Source organism: Olea europaea, chromosome 10 (genome assembly GCF_002742605.1).
Source record: "Olea europaea var. sylvestris chromosome 10, O_europaea_v1, whole genome shotgun sequence".
Classification (NCBI taxonomy): domain Eukaryota; kingdom Viridiplantae; phylum Streptophyta; class Magnoliopsida; order Lamiales; family Oleaceae; genus Olea; species Olea europaea.
Genome location: NC_036246.1, coordinates 7973973 through 7992700, shown reverse-complemented (window position 1 = coordinate 7992700; position 18728 = coordinate 7973973). Strand labels below are relative to the sequence as shown.

General features: G+C 32.2%; 2 protein-coding genes and 1 long non-coding RNA gene across 11 annotated transcripts in view; 1 reads left to right on the top strand and 2 right to left on the bottom strand.

The window, feature by feature from the left end:
- Positions 1 to 1923: 1923 nt before the first annotated feature.
- LOC111401115 (histone deacetylase 19-like) lies at positions 1924 to 6432 on the bottom strand. Its single transcript, XM_023028688.1, has 5 exons — positions 6376 to 6432; positions 4164 to 4695; positions 2880 to 3320; positions 2530 to 2760; positions 1924 to 2172 (listed from the first exon to the last, which is right to left on the bottom strand). The coding sequence occupies exons 2-5, from the start codon at positions 4650 to 4652 to the stop codon at positions 2089 to 2091; spliced, it is 1245 nt and encodes a 414-aa protein (XP_022884456.1). The 5' UTR covers positions 4653 to 4695; positions 6376 to 6432; the 3' UTR covers positions 1924 to 2088.
- A 4508-nt stretch (positions 6433 to 10940) lies between these two features.
- Positions 10941 to 17609, top strand: LOC111401111 (E3 ubiquitin-protein ligase RGLG3). Of its 2 annotated transcripts, none has more exons than XM_023028686.1 (12): positions 10941 to 11086; positions 12387 to 12660; positions 13859 to 13943; positions 14019 to 14159; positions 14240 to 14353; positions 15186 to 15283; positions 15397 to 15476; positions 15559 to 15664; positions 16319 to 16446; positions 16832 to 16964; positions 17042 to 17098; positions 17286 to 17609. In XM_023028686.1, exons 2-12 carry the CDS (start codon positions 12424 to 12426, stop codon positions 17367 to 17369), a joined length of 1263 nt encoding a protein of 420 aa, XP_022884454.1. In that variant the 5' UTR covers positions 10941 to 11086; positions 12387 to 12423; the 3' UTR covers positions 17370 to 17609. The 2 variants fall into 2 exon arrangements, with proteins under 2 accessions (XP_022884454.1, XP_022884455.1); XM_023028687.1 differs by having other exon boundaries at positions 11076 to 11250.
- Positions 17610 to 17840: 231 nt separating this feature from the next.
- The window catches only part of LOC111401112, a 4172-nt gene continuing 3284 nt past the window's right edge, over positions 17841 to 18728 (bottom strand). For 7 of the 8 annotated variants that reach the window (XR_002703928.1, XR_002703923.1, XR_002703927.1 and 4 more), the window contains one exon: positions 17841 to 18424. This is a non-coding gene — a long non-coding RNA (uncharacterized LOC111401112). The remainder of the gene's footprint in view (positions 18425 to 18728) is intronic. The other variant, XR_002703922.1, reaches the window with a different exon arrangement.

The window sequence follows — 18728 nt, the reverse complement described above, 5'->3', positions numbered from 1 at the left end:
ATTTTGTTAGGTTTTTACCATTCTTTTTCGGTCCAACTCATCTCCAAATCTTTCCCTAAACTCCAAGACATTATAAACACAGAATTGAAGACCGAAATTAGGGGGGAGCCGCACACTAAAAATATGTGGGATCAAGTCACACGTTCTTGATATATTGGAGAGAAGACAACAAGAAGGGGGATTGAAAAGAGAAATTCAAGAAGATTAACACCAAGCAATTGAAGATTAGAAGCATTCATTGGAAGGGGAAGGAGATCTTGATGCAAGAATTCTACTTTTTCTTCTACATCTTTATTACAAATTCGGTGATGTATTCTAAGACAATTTTCTACTTTTCTTCCATTATTATGAGTAGTTAAATTTGATTTTAGGGCGAACAATGTAATCTTTTAGAATCCTTTATTTCATGCAATTGAGATTCTAGTGCTTTTATATGTTGATTTTAATGTTGTTCTTAATAAATTTAATTACTTGATTACTAATTAGATTATTTGTGAACAATGATTGCGTAGAGATGCGAATTATTTGTTTAGACCACATGTTAAAATCCGGTAAATTGATATAAGGTGTAGAGATATATATATTGATTGTTGTGGTTATGTGTGAATTCTTAGAACTAATGTTTCGTTTAATTACATTTAATTTGCATAGAGATATGAAATTAAACTAATTAAATAGGTTCAATGAGAACTCGAGAGGGGTAAGTTGAATACAATAGAAGAATTCGACCGAACACTACTTTATGTTTTATGAATCTTGATTTATGAAGTAAAGATGACCAATAAGTGAAATTGTTCCGCCCTAACGTCCATTTATTGTTTGAATTTTCAATCACTTTTCGTTGCATCCAATCGCATTTTAAAGTCTTTAAAATAAAAATCACATTTAATCATTGTTTTGGTTTATTTTCGTCAAATAGAAGTTAGAAATAATAAATTGGGCATTAAAAGTACAGTTCTCGTGAGAACAATAATTCGGACTCAAAAAGTCCACTTTACTACTTGTTACGATGTGTTCACTTACGGGATAAAATCGACAACACTTATCAAAAGATGAGTATCAGTACTCATTAAATCATTCATGTAGTGATAGCAAAAAAAACCCGTCTCGGCTTCGTCCCGAACGGGTTGGCTGGGTGGGGTGTCGCGAGGCACGGGGCCTCGCCCCACCTCGTAAAGGGAAAAAAAAAAGAAATAATATATTAAAAATAATTTTATTTCTAGTCAATTTATCCGTTAAAAACTCATTTTGAATTTGTATTTTATTCTTTAATAATGACATAACTCGAAATTTTGAATATGTAGAAAAAAATAAAAATATATAAAAAACTTAAAAAATTAAATGGGGCAAAAAGTTGCCCTGTCCCCGCCCTGCATACCCTGTGGGGCGAGGGTGGTGTGGGATGAGGTTTGAGTGAGACGAGGTGGGGTGGGTGGGGTGGCGTCGGGATGCCCCGCTATGTTGCCATCCCTACATTCACGTTAGAAAGTGGGCTAAAATTCTAGTGAGTTTTGTGGTAGTAGTTGTACTTTGCAGTTGATTTATTTATTGGGTTCTACAATCACTGCTAAGGCAGAGGAAGGATTTTTTATTCTATATTTTTTTTCTTCTTTGGAAAAATAAACAAAGATTAAAACTAAGCAGGAAACTAAAAACAGATGAATTCTTCTTTTGCTACTGTTGATTAAGGTTAACGCAAAGGTTTTTGATGGTTTGAATGTAGTGGTGGTGGTAAGGAATGGCGATGACTGGTTGAAAGGTTGGATCTGGAACACTTTGTGAAATTTTTTTGATCAAAGGAAAATAACTTGCTCTTATATCATATTGATGACAAATATAATTAAAGAGATCGGGAAAAAAAAAAAAAGAGTAGAAGAAAGAGAAAAAAATATAATTTTTATTCAATATTAAAGTCTTAAGTGTTACAATGAATAAACCCCTTTAATATAGGGCAGGCAAAGAAGTTAGAATCAAAAGAAGTTCTAATAAACTAAAACCTTATCAAAATTTTAAAGCTAATCTAATCTAATCAAACTTTACTTCTAAATATCTATCTAAATCCTACATTTATCTTATCCACCTTTCCCATCAATTATACCTCATGTAGTGAACATAAACATCATCACCAGGATCTTTTCTTTCATCTTTATTATCATCTTCATCTTCATCTGCCTGAAATTGAAGTGAAAACGAGAAGTCACATAATCAAGAATTCTAATTTTCATTTCCATTATACAAATAGCTTGTTCGGTTTATTTCAACAAAATAGTTTTCAAAGTATGAAAATGCAATAAAAGGGAATTGACACACATTTATCTCTAGACGCTCTATTTATTGTACTTCAACGCTACTCTTTCTCCATCTGATATCTGATCAAGTTACTCCTGGTACTTCTTTAAATCTACATTATTCTATAAAACTAATGTGTTCAAATTTGTGACTAGCAGTGGAGACATTTTCAGGAATTAATAAGAACACAAAAAACATATGTAGTCGACAGTAAAAAAGTAGACGGTTGTGAAATCAGACCTCTGGGATCTCAGTATCCGGCGGCCGTTCTTGGAACTGTACACTTGGTGCATGCGGAAGTCTCGAGATATTATCAAGGAGCTCTGCTCTTATTCTATCCAACTTTTCACGAGAGTTCTTATTTTTCATGTTACTTGGAGCAACATGAAGAGTGTAGTCTGGACCAAAATACTCAATGTATTCGTGCTCTGGCACCTTATCATCAACCTCAACTCCAAGTGCCACTCCTGTCTGCACAAAAATCAAAAGGACTGGTCATTTGACTTTTTTACATTTTTGAAATGATTAAAGGTTCATTATAGAACCTATTAAATATACAGATATGAAAATAAGATATACATGCAACATACCTCATAGCACCAGCAACGAGCAACATTACGTAATGTGTAGCCACCTCCACCCAACAAAAGAAGTGGTACGTTAAAAGATTTCATGAATCTAACACACTCTGCATGACCTTTAACGGTTAAATTGAAGCTGCCTAACCAATCCCCTGATAAGGAGTCAGCTCCACATTGTAAGACAACGGTTCCAGGCCTATAAACTTCCATAACCTTTCTCATTATTGGCTTAAACAAGGACTGATAGCTTTCGTCATCAATTCCATCATCTAATGGAACGTTAAGAGCATAATATTTCCCCTTTCCAACTCCAATATCTTCTATGCCCCCAGTACCAGGGAAATATTCTCCAAATTTGTGAAAAGAGACGGTCATGACCCTGTCTGTAGCATAAAACGCCTCCTCAACACCATCTCCATGATGAATATCGATGTCCACATATAAAACGCGCTGAAAGAAAAGAAATGAGAAATCACATTCAGGAATGTGTAATTGAGCGAGTCATAAGAATTCCAACAAAATAGCAAAATCTTACCTAAAGAGTGTTCTTGATGGTTAAGCAGCAAGAAACTATTAAATTGTGTGGCAGGAATAAGATTTGAGTTTAGACGTTCACCAGATATAAATATTTTTATTTTATAGAACTTTTTAACTAACTAACATCTGTGTAACATATTGTCAGAAATTAGTCAGTTCAAACTATGCCTTCGGATAAGGAAAACACGATGAGGGTGCTTTATCACCTAAGGGTGTGTTTGATTAGCATGAAAAATATTACCTAGAAAAGAAAATATTTTCCATCTTTTGTGGAAAATAAAAACCACCTCTACCTAAGGAAAATATTTTCCTTAAAAACAAGGAAAATTAGGCATATTTTCAAAAGTTGGAAAATGTTTTCCATGGAAAAAAATAGCAATCAAACACTCTAAGTAGGAATTTGGATGGAAAATTGATATTTTCCATGGAAAATTAATGTAATCAAACACACCCTAAGTGAATTTCATTCGTTGTTAACCGCTGTGTAAGACTACTAACTACATATGTATTTTGAACAATGAGTAGAATAGGATGTTATTTAAGGTAGCCTTTATGTTCCTTTCTTGCAAGAGGCTAGTACAGGTAGCAACTAAGTTTGAGTGAATTGTACCGTAAACAACAAATTAAAAGTTATGAAATAAACCACATAGGATTTACAAAGGTATGTATAAAATAAACAACAGATACTAGTCAAGATTAAAGTCAGGCTAAGTGCTATCATGTATAATGTTAAAAATGAGAACCAAGTGGACGAACCTCATGAAACTTAAGGAGCTCCAAAATAGCCAAAACTACGTCATTCACATAGCAGAAACCGGAAGCCTCGCATTTTTTTGCATGGTGCAATCCACCAGCCCAGTTTATTGCAATGTCACAATGTTCATAGTTTAACTTAACTGCTCCTCCAATGGAACCTCCGGCATAGGTTTGACAGAAGGAGTAAAGACCGTCGAAAACAGGGCAATCATCACCAACATTAAATCTCTTAAGCTGTCTCAGGTGATCCTGCTGATTATCTGGCGTGATTCTTCTCAAGAACGAGACATAATCTTCAGCATGAAACTTGCACAGATCCTTTTCTTGAGCGGGACTAGGCTTCAATACAGTCATATGTTGTAGTAGTCCATATTGTGCGAGGAGAGCATGAGTCATCCGCATCCTATGTGGCTTCATTGGGTGACCTTGCTCATAGTAGTAATTTCCAATCTCTGGATCATAGTAGTAGCACACTTTTTTCTTACCCATATCTGCTCCAGATGGTAAGGAATTGCTGCCAATAGCTATTTTCCTACTCTACAAATCATGCATAAAACATAACTCAGATTAGATTTACTCAATAGGTCGCAAGGATAGCTTACATATAAATTAGATAATTGGAATTCCTTTTTCCTACTTAAATGTATTATCGCACCTCGAAAGAAATAATAATTGAATCCAAATAAGCACTAAGTTTTGTTTTCAATAAATTTGACACTTAAGTACATATTATTTTTTGCTATTAATATTTGGGATTGGAAACAACCCCATGTAGCATGATGAAAATAATCGCCTTATTTTTTTGTTGTTGCTGAGAATTATAAATTCTGATTCTATTCCATTGAGAGCAATTGATTTGAAGAAAGAAAAGTAAACACTAAAGTATACGTAAAATTTATAGAGATGTGCCTGAATGTACATAAGACTACGTCTTCTCCTCCATTACAATAATTCATTATGATAAAAAAAGATTTCCAAGATGCACTCTTATCTTCTCTAGCCTTTGTTACTCTCGTTTTGATGATAAATCATAAAGTTTAAATACAACTCCCTATTTATATAAAATAAATTAGGGTAAATGAACTGAGCAGGGCTACCATAAGACAAAAGATCTTTTTAAAATGATTCGAACCCCTGACATCGTGGTTTGTCGCCACATGCTCCAATCATAAGAGCTATAGGCCCAACCCTTTTTTTCTTCACAGGTTTAGGTAATTTTCCTTTTATGCTCCGCTTAGCCTTATCCCCAAGATGGGACTAAAAAAGAATAGGAACAAAAAAAAGAGGACTAGAACGTTATTCCTTCATGACTTGAACGTTATTCCTTCAAGCAAAATTCCTTAATAGAATTTTATAAGAATACAAATTCCTAAACAATTGTTAGATTAAATTTTGGTCTAGGCAGCTCCGACCCTCCGGCACCCCACTGGGAAGAAGCCTGCCCCCTTCCAACCCCCACAACATCCTCACTTCAGAGGTTTATTCGCGACCAATTTCATGAAGTTGCAATAATTAGACTCTACAACTTAACAGTCAAGATGTAACTAAAAATAGTTGCAAATAGTATTTTCAAAATTTTTACATTTCATGGGAAAGATAAATTTTAGAGAATTTTTCTTTTTGTCCGGAAAATACTCCAAATCAGCATCTTGCATTAAAAAAAATTAATAATAATAATAAAATAAAATTAAAAAAATTGTGAAAAGTAAAGACTTTCAATTTCCACACGCGATCGCAGTTGAAACCTAAACAAACACAGGTAGGAGAAATATAAAACATTCATCCGCAATTTTCTTTGATTCGATTTTCAGACAGTTTTGGAAAGAACTGAAAAAAGGTAAAATAAATAGACTTATACTTAGAAAACCAGTCCACAGTTTTTCTGGGGAAAATAATTACAAAAACCCAGTTTCGTCAAGGAACCAGCACAACGTAAGTACTATCTAATGATATTCATGCATGTTTCTTGATCGGCGATTAAAAAAAAAAAAAAAAAATAGTACCTCTGCATGACACATGCAACCCTACCCAGAAATCCAATCTTTAGCCCAATTTATTTCACAAAAATTCAGTCTCTCGACTCTCTCAATTCTAAAGGAAATTCAACAACAAAAACCCGATAATCTTTCGCATAAATAAAGAAATACATCACTTTTATCGGAGTTCTCGAAAGAGAAAGGGTTTAATACATTAAAAGGAGAGTGGGACATACCTGGAAGAAGGACGAGGAGTCGCCTGTGGGAATGAGGAAGCAGAAAGGATTGTTGTTTTGAGTGTAATTGTGAAAATAAGAAAACGTGACCTGTTTATCCGTATGACCGTATTTATATTGGTTTATGGGGGAAGAATTGGAAATAATTCATACGTAGGAAGTTTAAACCTTTCAGATATACTGTATATTTTATTGAGAAAAAATATATAACGGTGTATCCTTAAATCAGAAATATAGTTCAATAATTAATTATATCAGACGTTTAATAAAATTTCATCAAATCAAATACCTTTCTATAGTCATAATTTAACCTCGGTTTGATGGTCAATAAAAAGAATTTTTTTTGTGAAAAATGAATTTTTGAACAGTGATTTTTTGATAAATGTATGGTTAAAAAATAGAAAAAAAAATTAAAATTATGTATAGAATATTTTATTGTAAGTATGTGTGGTTGAAAATGAGTTTGAAAATTAAAAAAAAAATTGTTTTAATGGTTGTCAAACAAGGGCTTGCTATTTAATAATTATAACAAAAGCCTTATCTCCAACTGGAATACATTATGAGATACAACTTCAAATGTCAAAAAGAGAAATATTAAGGAGCCGTTTGGTATCCATTTTTTTCAAAATGTATTTTTCTCTCTTCTTTTTAACCACACATTCTTTATTAAAATAATATTACATGTAAATAAAAAATATTTTCTTATTTTTTAACTACACATTTCTCATCAATTTACTATTCAAAAACATATTTTTACATAAAAATGGTTTCCAAACACCCTCTAAGCAAAGAACGCCTAATTATATTTGTTAGAGACAGGGTTCATCAATCATATCTTCTTCAATTCCTCTTTATGATGGTCTGCGACAAAGCATTGCTCTGATATTACATCTTATATTTCTTTGTAAACAATTTGTTGCTCCTCATTTAAATTTAAGGGAGCATTAATAAGTGAAATCTATCCATAGCATTGTACTGTATACTTAGTATCGTCATAGTCACTTAAATTGCTTTTGATTTCTGTTGACACGTAAAATATATAACTAATCACACACACACATACACAAAAAATAAGAATAAAAAAAATCCATTAACCCAGCTTAAGAAAAATTATATATTATAAATCAAAACTAAATCTAGAAAAAAAGAAAAAAATTAGCCCGTAAAAAAAAGAAAAAAAAAATGGAAAAATGCACTAAACCTAAATTAAAAATATAATATAAATCAAACATAAAACAAGAAAAAAATTCTCCTTTGATATAATATTTTTATTTTATTTTATTTTTAAAGCTTTTGTGATGATTATCAGCATGTTGCGTATTTCTTAATTTTTATTTTTGATTCTCATTTTCCTTTTTTTTTTTTTTTTTTTTTTTTTTTTTTTTTTATTATTTTTTAAAAAAAAAAACAAAAAATTTTTTAAAGCTTTTGTGATGATTATCAGCATGTTGCGTATTTCTTAATTTTTATTTTTGATTCTCATTTTCCTTTTTTTTTTTTTTTTTTTCTATTGTTGTAGTAATAACTATTTGTGAATTTTTTAGTGTGTGTGCGCGCGCGCGCATGTTTTTGTGGGGGTAATAATCGGGTGGCTTAACTAAAATGTTACATGAAGTTGGGTGATTATAGTGAATCAAAATCAATTTGGGTGGCCATGGTGACAGCTCTTGTTTGAATCCCATTTTTGGGCTTAAATGTTTTTTTGGAATAATATTTTGTTGAAGAATGCGTAGTTAAAAAATAAGAAAAAATTTTGAGTTTATGTTTAAAATTGTTTTATGGGAGAATGAGTGGTTGAAAATGAGTTTTCAAAAAAATAGATACCAAACATAGGCTAAGTATAATGTATAGTGGTCATCTGTTAATTTAATTGGGGATCAATAGACACTAGATGATAAATTGAAAGTTAAACAACTATATTTGCAAGAACAAGTCTACTGTTTGTTTCCATGGAATAGACAAAAAAATCAAAAAATCAACCAAATCAATCAAATCGAACCCACTCGGGTCGGTTTGACAAAAATAACTGGTTTGGTTTGGTTTGGTTTTTCTTTTAAATAAACTATCGTGGATCTGTTCAGTCATAATTTGAAATATTAAACTATTTGTTAATTGAACCAACCCAATCCAACCCAACCCTCCCCTCCCCACCCTACTTTCATGTTTATCTTTTTTTTTTTTAAAAGAAAAATAAAAGTCAAAAAATATACCTTAATCTCATAATTATATCTCAATTCTCTCCAATTTATTATGTTGTTGATAAGTAATAGCTTTGAAAACTTTATTTTACAAGCTCACACTTAGCATTTTTTTTCCCATTCAGACAACTAGGTTACATAATACATAAAAGAGCAACAAAATTTTAAAGTTTTCTGTGGAATTGTCTCTATTAACTTGATTTTATTTGTTAGTCAATAATTCTTGTAATATAAAATTATTTTAATTCTTGTAATCTATGTAAACCCAAAATTCAAACATTTTGTTTTTTAAATCAATTTGAATTAAAAGTTAAAATCAACTAACTGAACGGAATCAAAATTTTTTTTTTGTTTAGTTCGGTTTAAAAATTAGAGTGGGTTGGTTTGAGTTGAAATCCATACAAACCAATTAATTTGATTTTGGTTTCAAGTTGGAGTCGAAACAGACTAAAACCAAACCACGGCAAGGCCTACTTTCACATTGCTATAGGGAGAAATAATTAATCTGTTGAGTCAGTTGTACTACATATATATAATGATTTACATAATGATTTACACACACATGATCCGATAATATATAATTGAATCATTATTTATTTAGTCAAATAATAAATAAAAAAATTTCCTACTCTTTTTTTACATCTCATCTGTATGTAAACTATTATATAACTCCATTACGTACAAGTAACATTATTCATAATTAATATACATGATTTTTAAAAAAATTTTAAATTGATGTTATACAAATTAATAATATCCATTAATTAATAAATTATTATGCAGTGAATCGTATTAATTTAGAGATATCACACTCTTCAACAATAAAAAATCATATCATAACACTCTAGAAATGTTAATATGGATTAGGTGGTCCGGTCCATTTCCAAAGGCAGACTGTTTTCAAGCTCCAGAATCGAGCTTGCTCGCCTGCAGAGACTAATCACACGGTCCGTAATTTCCATACTTCCGTTATTTATTTATCGAGAGAAATTAATTCTTACAAATTATTGAAGGTTTTTTTTTCCCGATAAATATGATCCACGAGATCCTTTTTAAAATTCCTTTATTTCTATACTTCTTTTTATTATTTAAGAGCGTTGAGACCTTTAAACACATTACACTGAAAGCATGACTTTGATTGTTCTTCACAAATATTTTCTTTTCTTTCCATTGAAGATTCTTTGAAAGGGCATTAAGTAATTTTTAATTTCTTTTCGTCAAAAAGACTTTCTCTCACTTAGAAATTATTGTTTACAAAGAATAATATTTTAGTTAATTTATTCAAATGGTCACTGAACTTTGTTATAGTTACTACTTGCCCATCAAAATTTAAAAAGTTACTCGTTAGAGCTTTGATATATATTACTATTTGCTCAACGAAATTTAAAAGATTACTCATTATTCACCTAAATTTGAATTAAGTTACTCATTTATCACACATATCATTTTCATTAGTCTACTGGACAAAATAACATGAGAAATATAAAATCGCACGTGGCACTGACGAAGTTAAAAATAATAGTGTGCAAAATAATAATAATAATAATAAAAAAATCACGTAGTGCACGACTAAATTGCCCATGCGATCACACAAGTTATTTTCGTCGTGCGCCACATAGATTTTTTGTCCATGCTATTATTTTTTTTTCACTCCGTCAGTGCCATGTAGGATTTTTCCTCTGTCACATTAATTTCTGTCCACTTGGACCGATGTAAATGATATGGGTGATGTTTGCGTAATTTTGTTTAAATTTTAAAATGAGTAAAAAATAATTTTTAAAATTTTTGGAAAGAAGTAGTAACTTACATTTGTTGAGGTTGTCCCATATCAGTTGTGGAAGGGATTGGTGATCAGTTTATAACTTCGTGAACTAGCTTTTGAATTGAGAAAGCTCAATACGACCCAACATTGATATCAGAGCCCAAGTTATCAACAAGTATTAAGTCCAACAGTCACGAGATATGCGAATTCATACGAGGGAAAAAGGGATGTGGTCTCCCAGGACCCTATGTGTGAGAGGGAGATGAATTTAATCTCCTACAACACCCAATGTGTAAGAAGGAGACTGTTAAGGTTATCTCACATAGATTGTAGAAAGGAAGGAGGATCAATTTATAAGTATAAGGAAAAGTGAGCCAACTTTTTGAATTGAGAATGTCTAATACCATCCAACATCGTTAAAATTCAATGACCATTGATTAAATTCACTTAATAATATTTAGTTAATCAACAAGTCTGATTATTGATCTTTCTCAATTCAAAGTTTGAACCAGGTTATAAAACATTAATCACGATAGAATAAGTAATCTATATGAAACATATAATATTGCAAAAACGGAGGACAAAATGGAGCACAGCACATGCAGCACGAGCCCACCATCTACCAAACTACAAAACGAGCCACTGACCGCAATTATCCTAGTATATTATGACCAAAAAACCCACGAAGTCAGATTCACCGTCTGAATTCCATATCTAGACTTTTCTATCCGGCATATCGAACAATAAAAAGGTATATTCAGCTTTTTCTTTATTGAACATGTGTGTATCTGTATATACAGATGTAATTATTTGCACCAATTATGTTATTTTGAGCTTTCAAGAGAGAAGTTCCTGAATTTGCATTTCTTGGCTGTTTCCTGTTGACTTGGATTTGGGGAAAGATTCTTAAATAAAGTAAGCAATATTCTTGAATTGGTTTGTGTATCTGTGATGAGATTATTGATTGTTTATCGCAAGTTTCCTGAAAATTCAGAAGGGGATTCTTTAATTCTTGTTTGCTTTTATGGTGTCAGATGTGGGAAATCTGGTTCAGCTTTAACCGGGTCCTATGCGTTTAAGCAGTATGACTATGAAGTCAACTTAGCACAAGTTGTACTAATATTTGGCTTCCTGTATATCTTTTTTTCTGTTGAATAAGATTCTGTAATTGGCAAGAGTTTAATTAGTGAACTTAGGGTCCGGTGATTGTGAGAATGAAATTTGGATAGAAAGAAAATGAATTTTAAGGAATTGAATTGCCTACAACGTGTTTCACTGGGAATTGTCGATTAAATGTGTTTGATTTGTATAACTTTTCACTTGAAAAATGTTGAAATTTTGAATTTTTTGGTGTTTGTTTAGCTTTGTTTTCCATGAAAATTGTGAATTAAAGGGTTAAAATTTGCTACAAATCGAATATATTTCCATTGTTACAAAAAAAAAAAAAAAAAAAAAAAAAAAAATTAATTTTTTTTTTTTTTTTTTCCTCTTTTTTTTTTTTTAAAAAAAAAAAAAGAGGAAAAAAAAAAAAAAAAAATTAATTTTTTTTTTTTTTTTTTCCTCTTTTTTTTTTTTTAAAAAAAAAAAAAGAGGAAAAAAAAAAAAAAAAAATTAATTTTTTTTTTTTTTTTTTCCTCTTTTTTTTTTTTTAAAAAAAAAAAAAAAAAAAAAAAAAAAAGAAGCTGGAAAAAACAATTCCCACCAAAACCAAAGGAAAATCAATTCCTTGAAAACCTGGAAAATGTGGTCATGTGGGGGGTGGGTGGAAAACCAATTTCATGGAAAATTTTGTCCATCAAACATACCATTTGGGTAGAAAATGAAAAACCATGGAAAATGGAGCCTATCAAACAGGCCCTTACATTTGCTTTCCATGAAAACAATTGAGCAGCAGTAATTGAAGAAAATTAATTTCAAGTTTCTATTTCGTTTATCTTTTCTTCCTTGCATTGAAGAAAGCATTGCTTCTTTTATGCATATTTGTAATTTTATTTTATTTTTTTAATTTTCTTGTGGGAAGCTCATATAATTTTCTAATATTGTCTATGCAGAACTATTTTGTGATTGAAGTAAAAATACCTCTAGATAATGGGTAACAGTGAATCGTCACCCGATGAAACCCACGATAATTTTCCACGTCACACCACTTCATATGTAGGATATTCTGTGAACGCTAGTTATCAATCTCCAGAACATGAAAGAAATTCATCAACCAGTAGCTATCAACATTATCCACCATCGTATGATGGAGGTTCAAAAAGCACTAACTATGGGAATAAGCAACATTCATCCTACATAGCCGATAACTTCAGCTCTTTGGAAGAGGTAGGCTATACCTTCATTAATGAGATGTTCTTATGTTTATGGACTATGAGCATGTTTACCTAATCTTAAAAAATTTACTTTTAAGTATATCTGTACTTTTTTAAATATATCATTTTTATTGGTGGAAGTGGAAAATAGGTAAGTTATTTATTTTGAATCTAAGGTAAGAATCACTTTGAAAGAAGTAATTTTTTAACTTAAAAGTAAGGAATGTAAGTTATCCATACATATCTGAATATAAAAAGTTACGAAATCAAGAGGATGTATAATGTCTTACAATTGTTTTGCCAATTTTCATCCTGTCACTAGTGGACGAACAAATATACACTAAAGGGATTAGATTTACCGACTACATCTTTATTTTCTAATTCCTTAGCTCGTATGAGCTTCACTTCTAAAGTTCCAAATGGCTTTCACTCTAGGTGCCTGTAACAGGTTAGAGACCCATTCCTAAGATAGTGTCTTAAGTTTCCAACACGTATATGGAACTGTTCTACTGTCAAACACGAAATTTCTGTTAACACTTTTCAGTCAAAGCGGCTAATTTGAAGCCATTTTGAGTGAAGCACAATATTTTTTTTAAGAAGTACTTTATAAAAATGTGCCTTCTTGTAAACACAACTATCTGGGTCATGTAAATGTAAATTCAGGAAAAGGAAGAACTGACTCATGGTTATGGACCTGAATCTGTTAGTATGGTACATTTTCTTCTCCAAGTGAAATCCCCTAGTATATTAAAGAGTGAAAAAAAACACCTTTGTTGTTGAATAAGAAGCCTTCGCATCTTAATGCATGCTCTTAATTTATTCGGGGCTGTTAGAGCGGTTTCCAGTTTTTGGGGAAAATGAGTCAAAGCAATAAAAAGAACGACACATAAAATAAAAAAAATAAATGTATAGTGTGCGATTTATACTCAACTGAAGTAATTCAGACCAAAATTTCAGAACTTTGTAATGTTATACAAGTGACACTTTATATGATGTCAATGCACTGACACTGTATTATGTGGTGTTTGACTTCATGTCAAGAACTTCTTGACATCAAGCCAAGCACCACTTGACAAGCATTTTAAAGGGTACTTAAATGGTCACAAACTAAAGAGGTACTAAAAAGAATCATTTTAGACACTCAGATGTAGTCTTAAACTGTTGCTTACTTTGGACTATTTCATCAAGTTTCCTGATTATTGTGCTGCCAGGTTATCAATGCTCTAAGAGAAGCGGGCCTCGAATCATCCAACTTAATTATTGGTATTGATTTTACCAAGAGCAATGAATGGACAGGTGAATAAAAAAAAATTGCTTATTTTCAGGATGTCTGATTAGTGGGAGGATCATCTGACTTATCCGCGGTTTTAGGAAAGTTGTCATTCAACAGGAGAAGCCTCCATGCAATTGGAAACACGCCCAATCCATATGAGCAAGCCATTTCTATCATTGGACGAACTTTATCTCCGTTCGATGAGGACAATTTAATACCTTGTTTTGGATTTGGTGATGGTTAGTCTTCACATTATCATGTTGTAAATTTTGTGGTGCAATTTACTGAGATTGATAATCAGATCATTTTTTTCCTCCAGCCACAACACACGATCAGCATGTTTTCAGCTTTTATGCTGATTATCGGCCTTGCAATGGATTTGAGGAAGTTCTCAGACGATATAAAGAAATTGTTCCATATCTGCACTTATCAGGTTTTGGTCTTCTCTTTCCATCTATTTTCATTTAGTACAATCTCTTTGCAGTGGTTATGATATTGTTAGAATGCAATTAACATTGGTAAAAAGATTCATTCCATTTGGTGAAAGCTAATGTGTATACCTTTGTGCATTTTATTTTCAAACTAAATTCTAAGTCAGCCTAGTAGATTGATACACTTAACATGCATGTCACTTTTCATACAATTATTGCTAAATGGTGCACTGTCTGATTGCGAAGCTGTTTTATTTGACATTGAAATTTCAATAGAGCAGATTTTGGATATCAAACCAACCTCAGTAACCATATAATTATTTTACATGCCTAGATTTATGGTTTTATAAATTTATTTATAGTGTTGTGCATAAACGTTAGACATGAAGTAAATTTTTAGAATGATAACATTAAAAATCTATTGATAAAATCGTCTGATGGATTTAAGAAACTTGTTGTTTCACCTGGCAACCATAAATCATAATTTGATCGAAAGATCAACTCAATGAGCAACAATAATAAAAGTTAAGTAATGAGGGTCGAATGACTTTTGAAGCACCAGATGGCTAGTTTATAATGAATTTTGAAAAACTCGTGTCAAACAGCAAGCAAGCAAGTGGAGATTATTTTTAAAGTTACCGTCTAGAACTGAAATTCCAGAAGAGAACTAAAATGAAAAGAAAGATAATTAGTCAGACTAGAACGGAAGATCATTAGTCAGACTAGAACTGAGGGCGTTCTTTTGTTCATTCAGTTTTCTCCTATATTCTTGATGGAAAAGGTGGTTCAGAAATGATCCTAATAATTTCTTTTTTCCTGTCTTTATTCTGGTAGGTCCAACCTCATTTGCACCAATAGTTGATGCTGCAGTTGAAATCGTGGAAAAAAGCAATTGGCAGTATCATGTCCTCGTTATCATTGCAGATGGACAGGTTCTTATATCCATTTTAACCATTATTTATGATCTTCTCTGTTTGAAGCCTTCTCTCTCCAGAAAACTATTTTCTGAATTTTTACTTTTAATCGTCTTGTAATGTGGATTTAGGTCACTAGAAGTTCTGATACACCACCTGGAAGGTTTAGTCATGAAGAACAAGCAACTATCAATTCTATAGTTGCTGCAAGGTAAAAAGGTTACGACTAGTGGAATTATCATAACATGGTCCTCGGCTCCTCACTGATATAATCAGTGGCATGTAATATACAGTGTATATCCACTCTCAATTATTCTTGTTGGTGTGGGGGACGGACCCTGGGATGCTATGCAAGAATTTGATGATAACATTCCTCAACGTGCATTTGACAATTTCCAGGTACAGAATTATTCCATAAAAAATTTTATTACATCTTATATTTGGAGGTTATTTGCATCAATTAACTGTCTTTCCTAATAATACTCGTGTAGACATCTCGTAAATTTTTAACTTTTGGAGGATAATTTCTTAGCGTAGTGATTTTTTGGAGGAAATTCAAAATTTGCAATGTACTTCGCATCTGAAGTTCTTTAAGTACTTGCTTCATCCAATCTAATTTTAGAACTTCTTTTTCCAATCTAAAGTAGGTGATGATTGATATATCATGAAACTTGATTCATTTAGCCCATGTTTGGTATAGCTAAAAAGGTAGATAAAAATCAAAGTCAAAGAACAATTAATTTTATTTTATACGACCTACATTCTTTATCAATTTTTCAATCACACATTTTCTTAAATTTTATCAAAAATTACTAAAAATATGATTGTTAGCAAAATCAAACGGGGCTTATTTTTATTAATAATTTTATTCTTTAAAAAAACTAAGATTAACTCAACAGTATGTTTTCTAACGAAAAAATCATTTTTAATTTTATCATTTTTTTTTCATGTGTATGTACCAAGTTATCTGTATCGTAGAATTATTTGGTTGAATTTTTCTGGCTCGATTCTATTTTTCTCTTAGTTTTAATAATACTACATGGTGCCTTGCAGTTTGTCAACTTCACTAAAATCATGTCTGAACACACGGATATGGCCAAGAAAGAAGCAGCTTTTGCACTTGCTGCTCTCATGGAAATACCTTTGCAATATAAAGCGACATTAAAGCTACAACCTAAAGAGTAAGGCCAAGAAATTCTGTTTTCTTGCAAACTTATACTGAACCGCACTCGTGATAAGGTGTCATCACTTCTTCAAAACTTTGGCCATTTCAGTTGGTGCTTGGGGTTTATCATTGGTTCTGTTGTGTTCTACTCGTCCCATCCCTTTCTAACCCTTTCCTATGTTGATATAAGAAGTTGAGACCAAGTCCTTCCTATAGTTTCAAGTTGCAAGGAATCCCATTACTACTTATAATGCCGTCCCTCTAAAATTATGTTTCTTATGTTTGGATCTAAGAGTTTAATTGTGCTAGATGTCAATTCCTCCTCCCCTTATATAAACCTGTCTCCTACTTTAATACTTCTAATGATGAGGTGGCAATCTGTATCTATGTTTTTCGTTCAGTAAATATGATGTAAGTTCTCCAACAAGGCCACTCCCTCCTCCACGGGAAGTTACAGATCATGACAATGCTATTAGACCAATCCCACATGCACAAATCTCTGAACAAGTTGAGTCAGGACCATCAGCCGAGCAAGTAAGTGATCTTCCATCCTCAGACTCTTATCATGTTATATGTATTCATGGGTTTGAAGATCACTTTGTTATTTCAAGGTATGCCTAATCTGCTTAACAAATCCCAAGGACATGGCTTTTGGATGTGGTCATCTGGTAAGCATCTCCATCCACTTACACAAATTTTAGCATCTATAACGTTATCTTGAATTTGAATAAACATTTGAGTCATTTTGTAGGAATATAATTTCTGTTCTTCGTATGGGTTTTCTTAGCAAGATTATAATATTTTGCTGAATCATATATACTGTCTTCATCTTTTACTTTTGTTCCAAAATTACAGACATGCAAGGATTGTGGTGTTTCGATATCATCATGCCCTTTGTGCCGTCAGCCCATAACTACTCGACTAAGACTATATTCTTGACTAGGTCGATGTTGTAGCTTGAAGATATAAACAAAGCTCAACCAGTTTAAATTGAATCCTAGATTAATTTGAAGAGTCGAGCCCATTTGTGTTATTGTCAATGCTATTTTACTTTATTATGTTTATTCTTAGTTATACAACATTGCTGGAGGTCCATACCTGCAAAGACTGATATCAGTTTAATCCAAGCAAAGATGTATGGGTTCATTGTTATATGGGCATAGGCAAGATTTGGACCTACGTAGAAAAACTTCAACAGATTTACAGTATCTCGCTGTTGACCATTCCGGCGCACTCCCCTTCCCCAACTGAGGCTTACCTCAATGGGTTCTAATTCTAAGAAGGGGGAGGCTCTCTGAAGAATATATTTTCCAATCTTGTTGCAGTCACAGTATACCTAGTGTCAGTCCCGCTTTAAGTTGCAATAAGGGTGCAGTTTTGTGCAAGTGTTTCATTCCTACACATTGTGCGTGATATATTTGAGATACTTTATATGCTTAAGTTGGCAACATTCTACACTCGTTAGAATATTGTTTCATAAGATTTAAGCTAATGCAACTATAAAACAACTCAAACCCAAATTCTGAACACATCTTTCACAAAAACAGACTTGCTACCTTCAAACTTGATACACTAGAAACTGGATCTTAACTCTGTGACTGGGTGATGATTGACTCCATCAATCAACAACTCAACATTCGCACACCGATCATTACGTTGCATTTCATCGTCAAAAAATATACACTGGCACTGGTGATTAATGCATTAAGAGCCATCAAGCCAACACCAACTATCCACGAGATGAAATATTACCCGTCTGGTCCCTAACTGCTCTTCGGATGCATTCAGATTCAGTTTTTCATCCCATCCCTTTGGAAGCATTCAGATTCAGCACGCACATTCGAAAATATCTGGAACTATATAATAGGCATCTATTATTTCATACAGTAAAACAACCTTTAGTGTATCAGTAGTTCCATCGATCCAATGGAAGCTTGGCTTCAGCCATGTCTTTCTGTGCATTCTTCCTTCAATAAAATACTGTGCGATCTCAACTGAAAAAATTATAGCATCTATTAGAATTGACTCAGCAGTACGCAAATATTACAGTACAACAGTGACCATAATTGATTACTCAACATGCCAATAGTTTCATAGGTAACAAGGGGAAACCAACAACAATCACAAGTTCAAATTGAAAATACAATACATGACGTCCTTTTTTTCTTTTTTTCTTTTTGGGGGGGGGGGGGGGGGGGGGGGTTTTTTTTTTTGTTCTTTTTCTTCTCTGCCTCTTAGGGGGTTTTTTTTTTTTTTTTTTTTTTTTTTTTTTTTTTTTTTTTTTTTTTTTTTTTTTTT

Excerpts from the sequence above, each read along its gene's own strand:
- LOC111401111 (XM_023028686.1), top strand. The coding sequence starts at position 12,424 with ATGGGTAACAGTGAATCGTCACCCGATGAAACCCACGATAATTTTCCA. Across the intron at positions 12,661-13,858 it reads ACTTCAGCTCTTTGGAAGAG|GTTATCAATGCTCTAAGAGA; the intron begins GTAGGCTATACC and ends TTGTGCTGCCAG. Across the intron at positions 15,477-15,558 it reads AATTCTATAGTTGCTGCAAG|TGTATATCCACTCTCAATTA; the intron begins GTAAAAAGGTTA and ends TGTAATATACAG.
- LOC111401115 (XM_023028688.1), bottom strand. The coding sequence starts at position 4,652 with ATGGGTAAGAAAAAAGTGTGCTACTACTATGATCCAGAGATTGGAAAT. Across the intron at positions 3,321-4,163 it reads AGCTCCTTAAGTTTCATGAG|CGCGTTTTATATGTGGACAT; the intron begins GTTCGTCCACTT and ends CTTTTCTTTCAG. Across the intron at positions 2,173-2,529 it reads CGGATACTGAGATCCCAGAG|GCAGATGAAGATGAAGATGA; the intron begins GTCTGATTTCAC and ends CTTCAATTTCAG.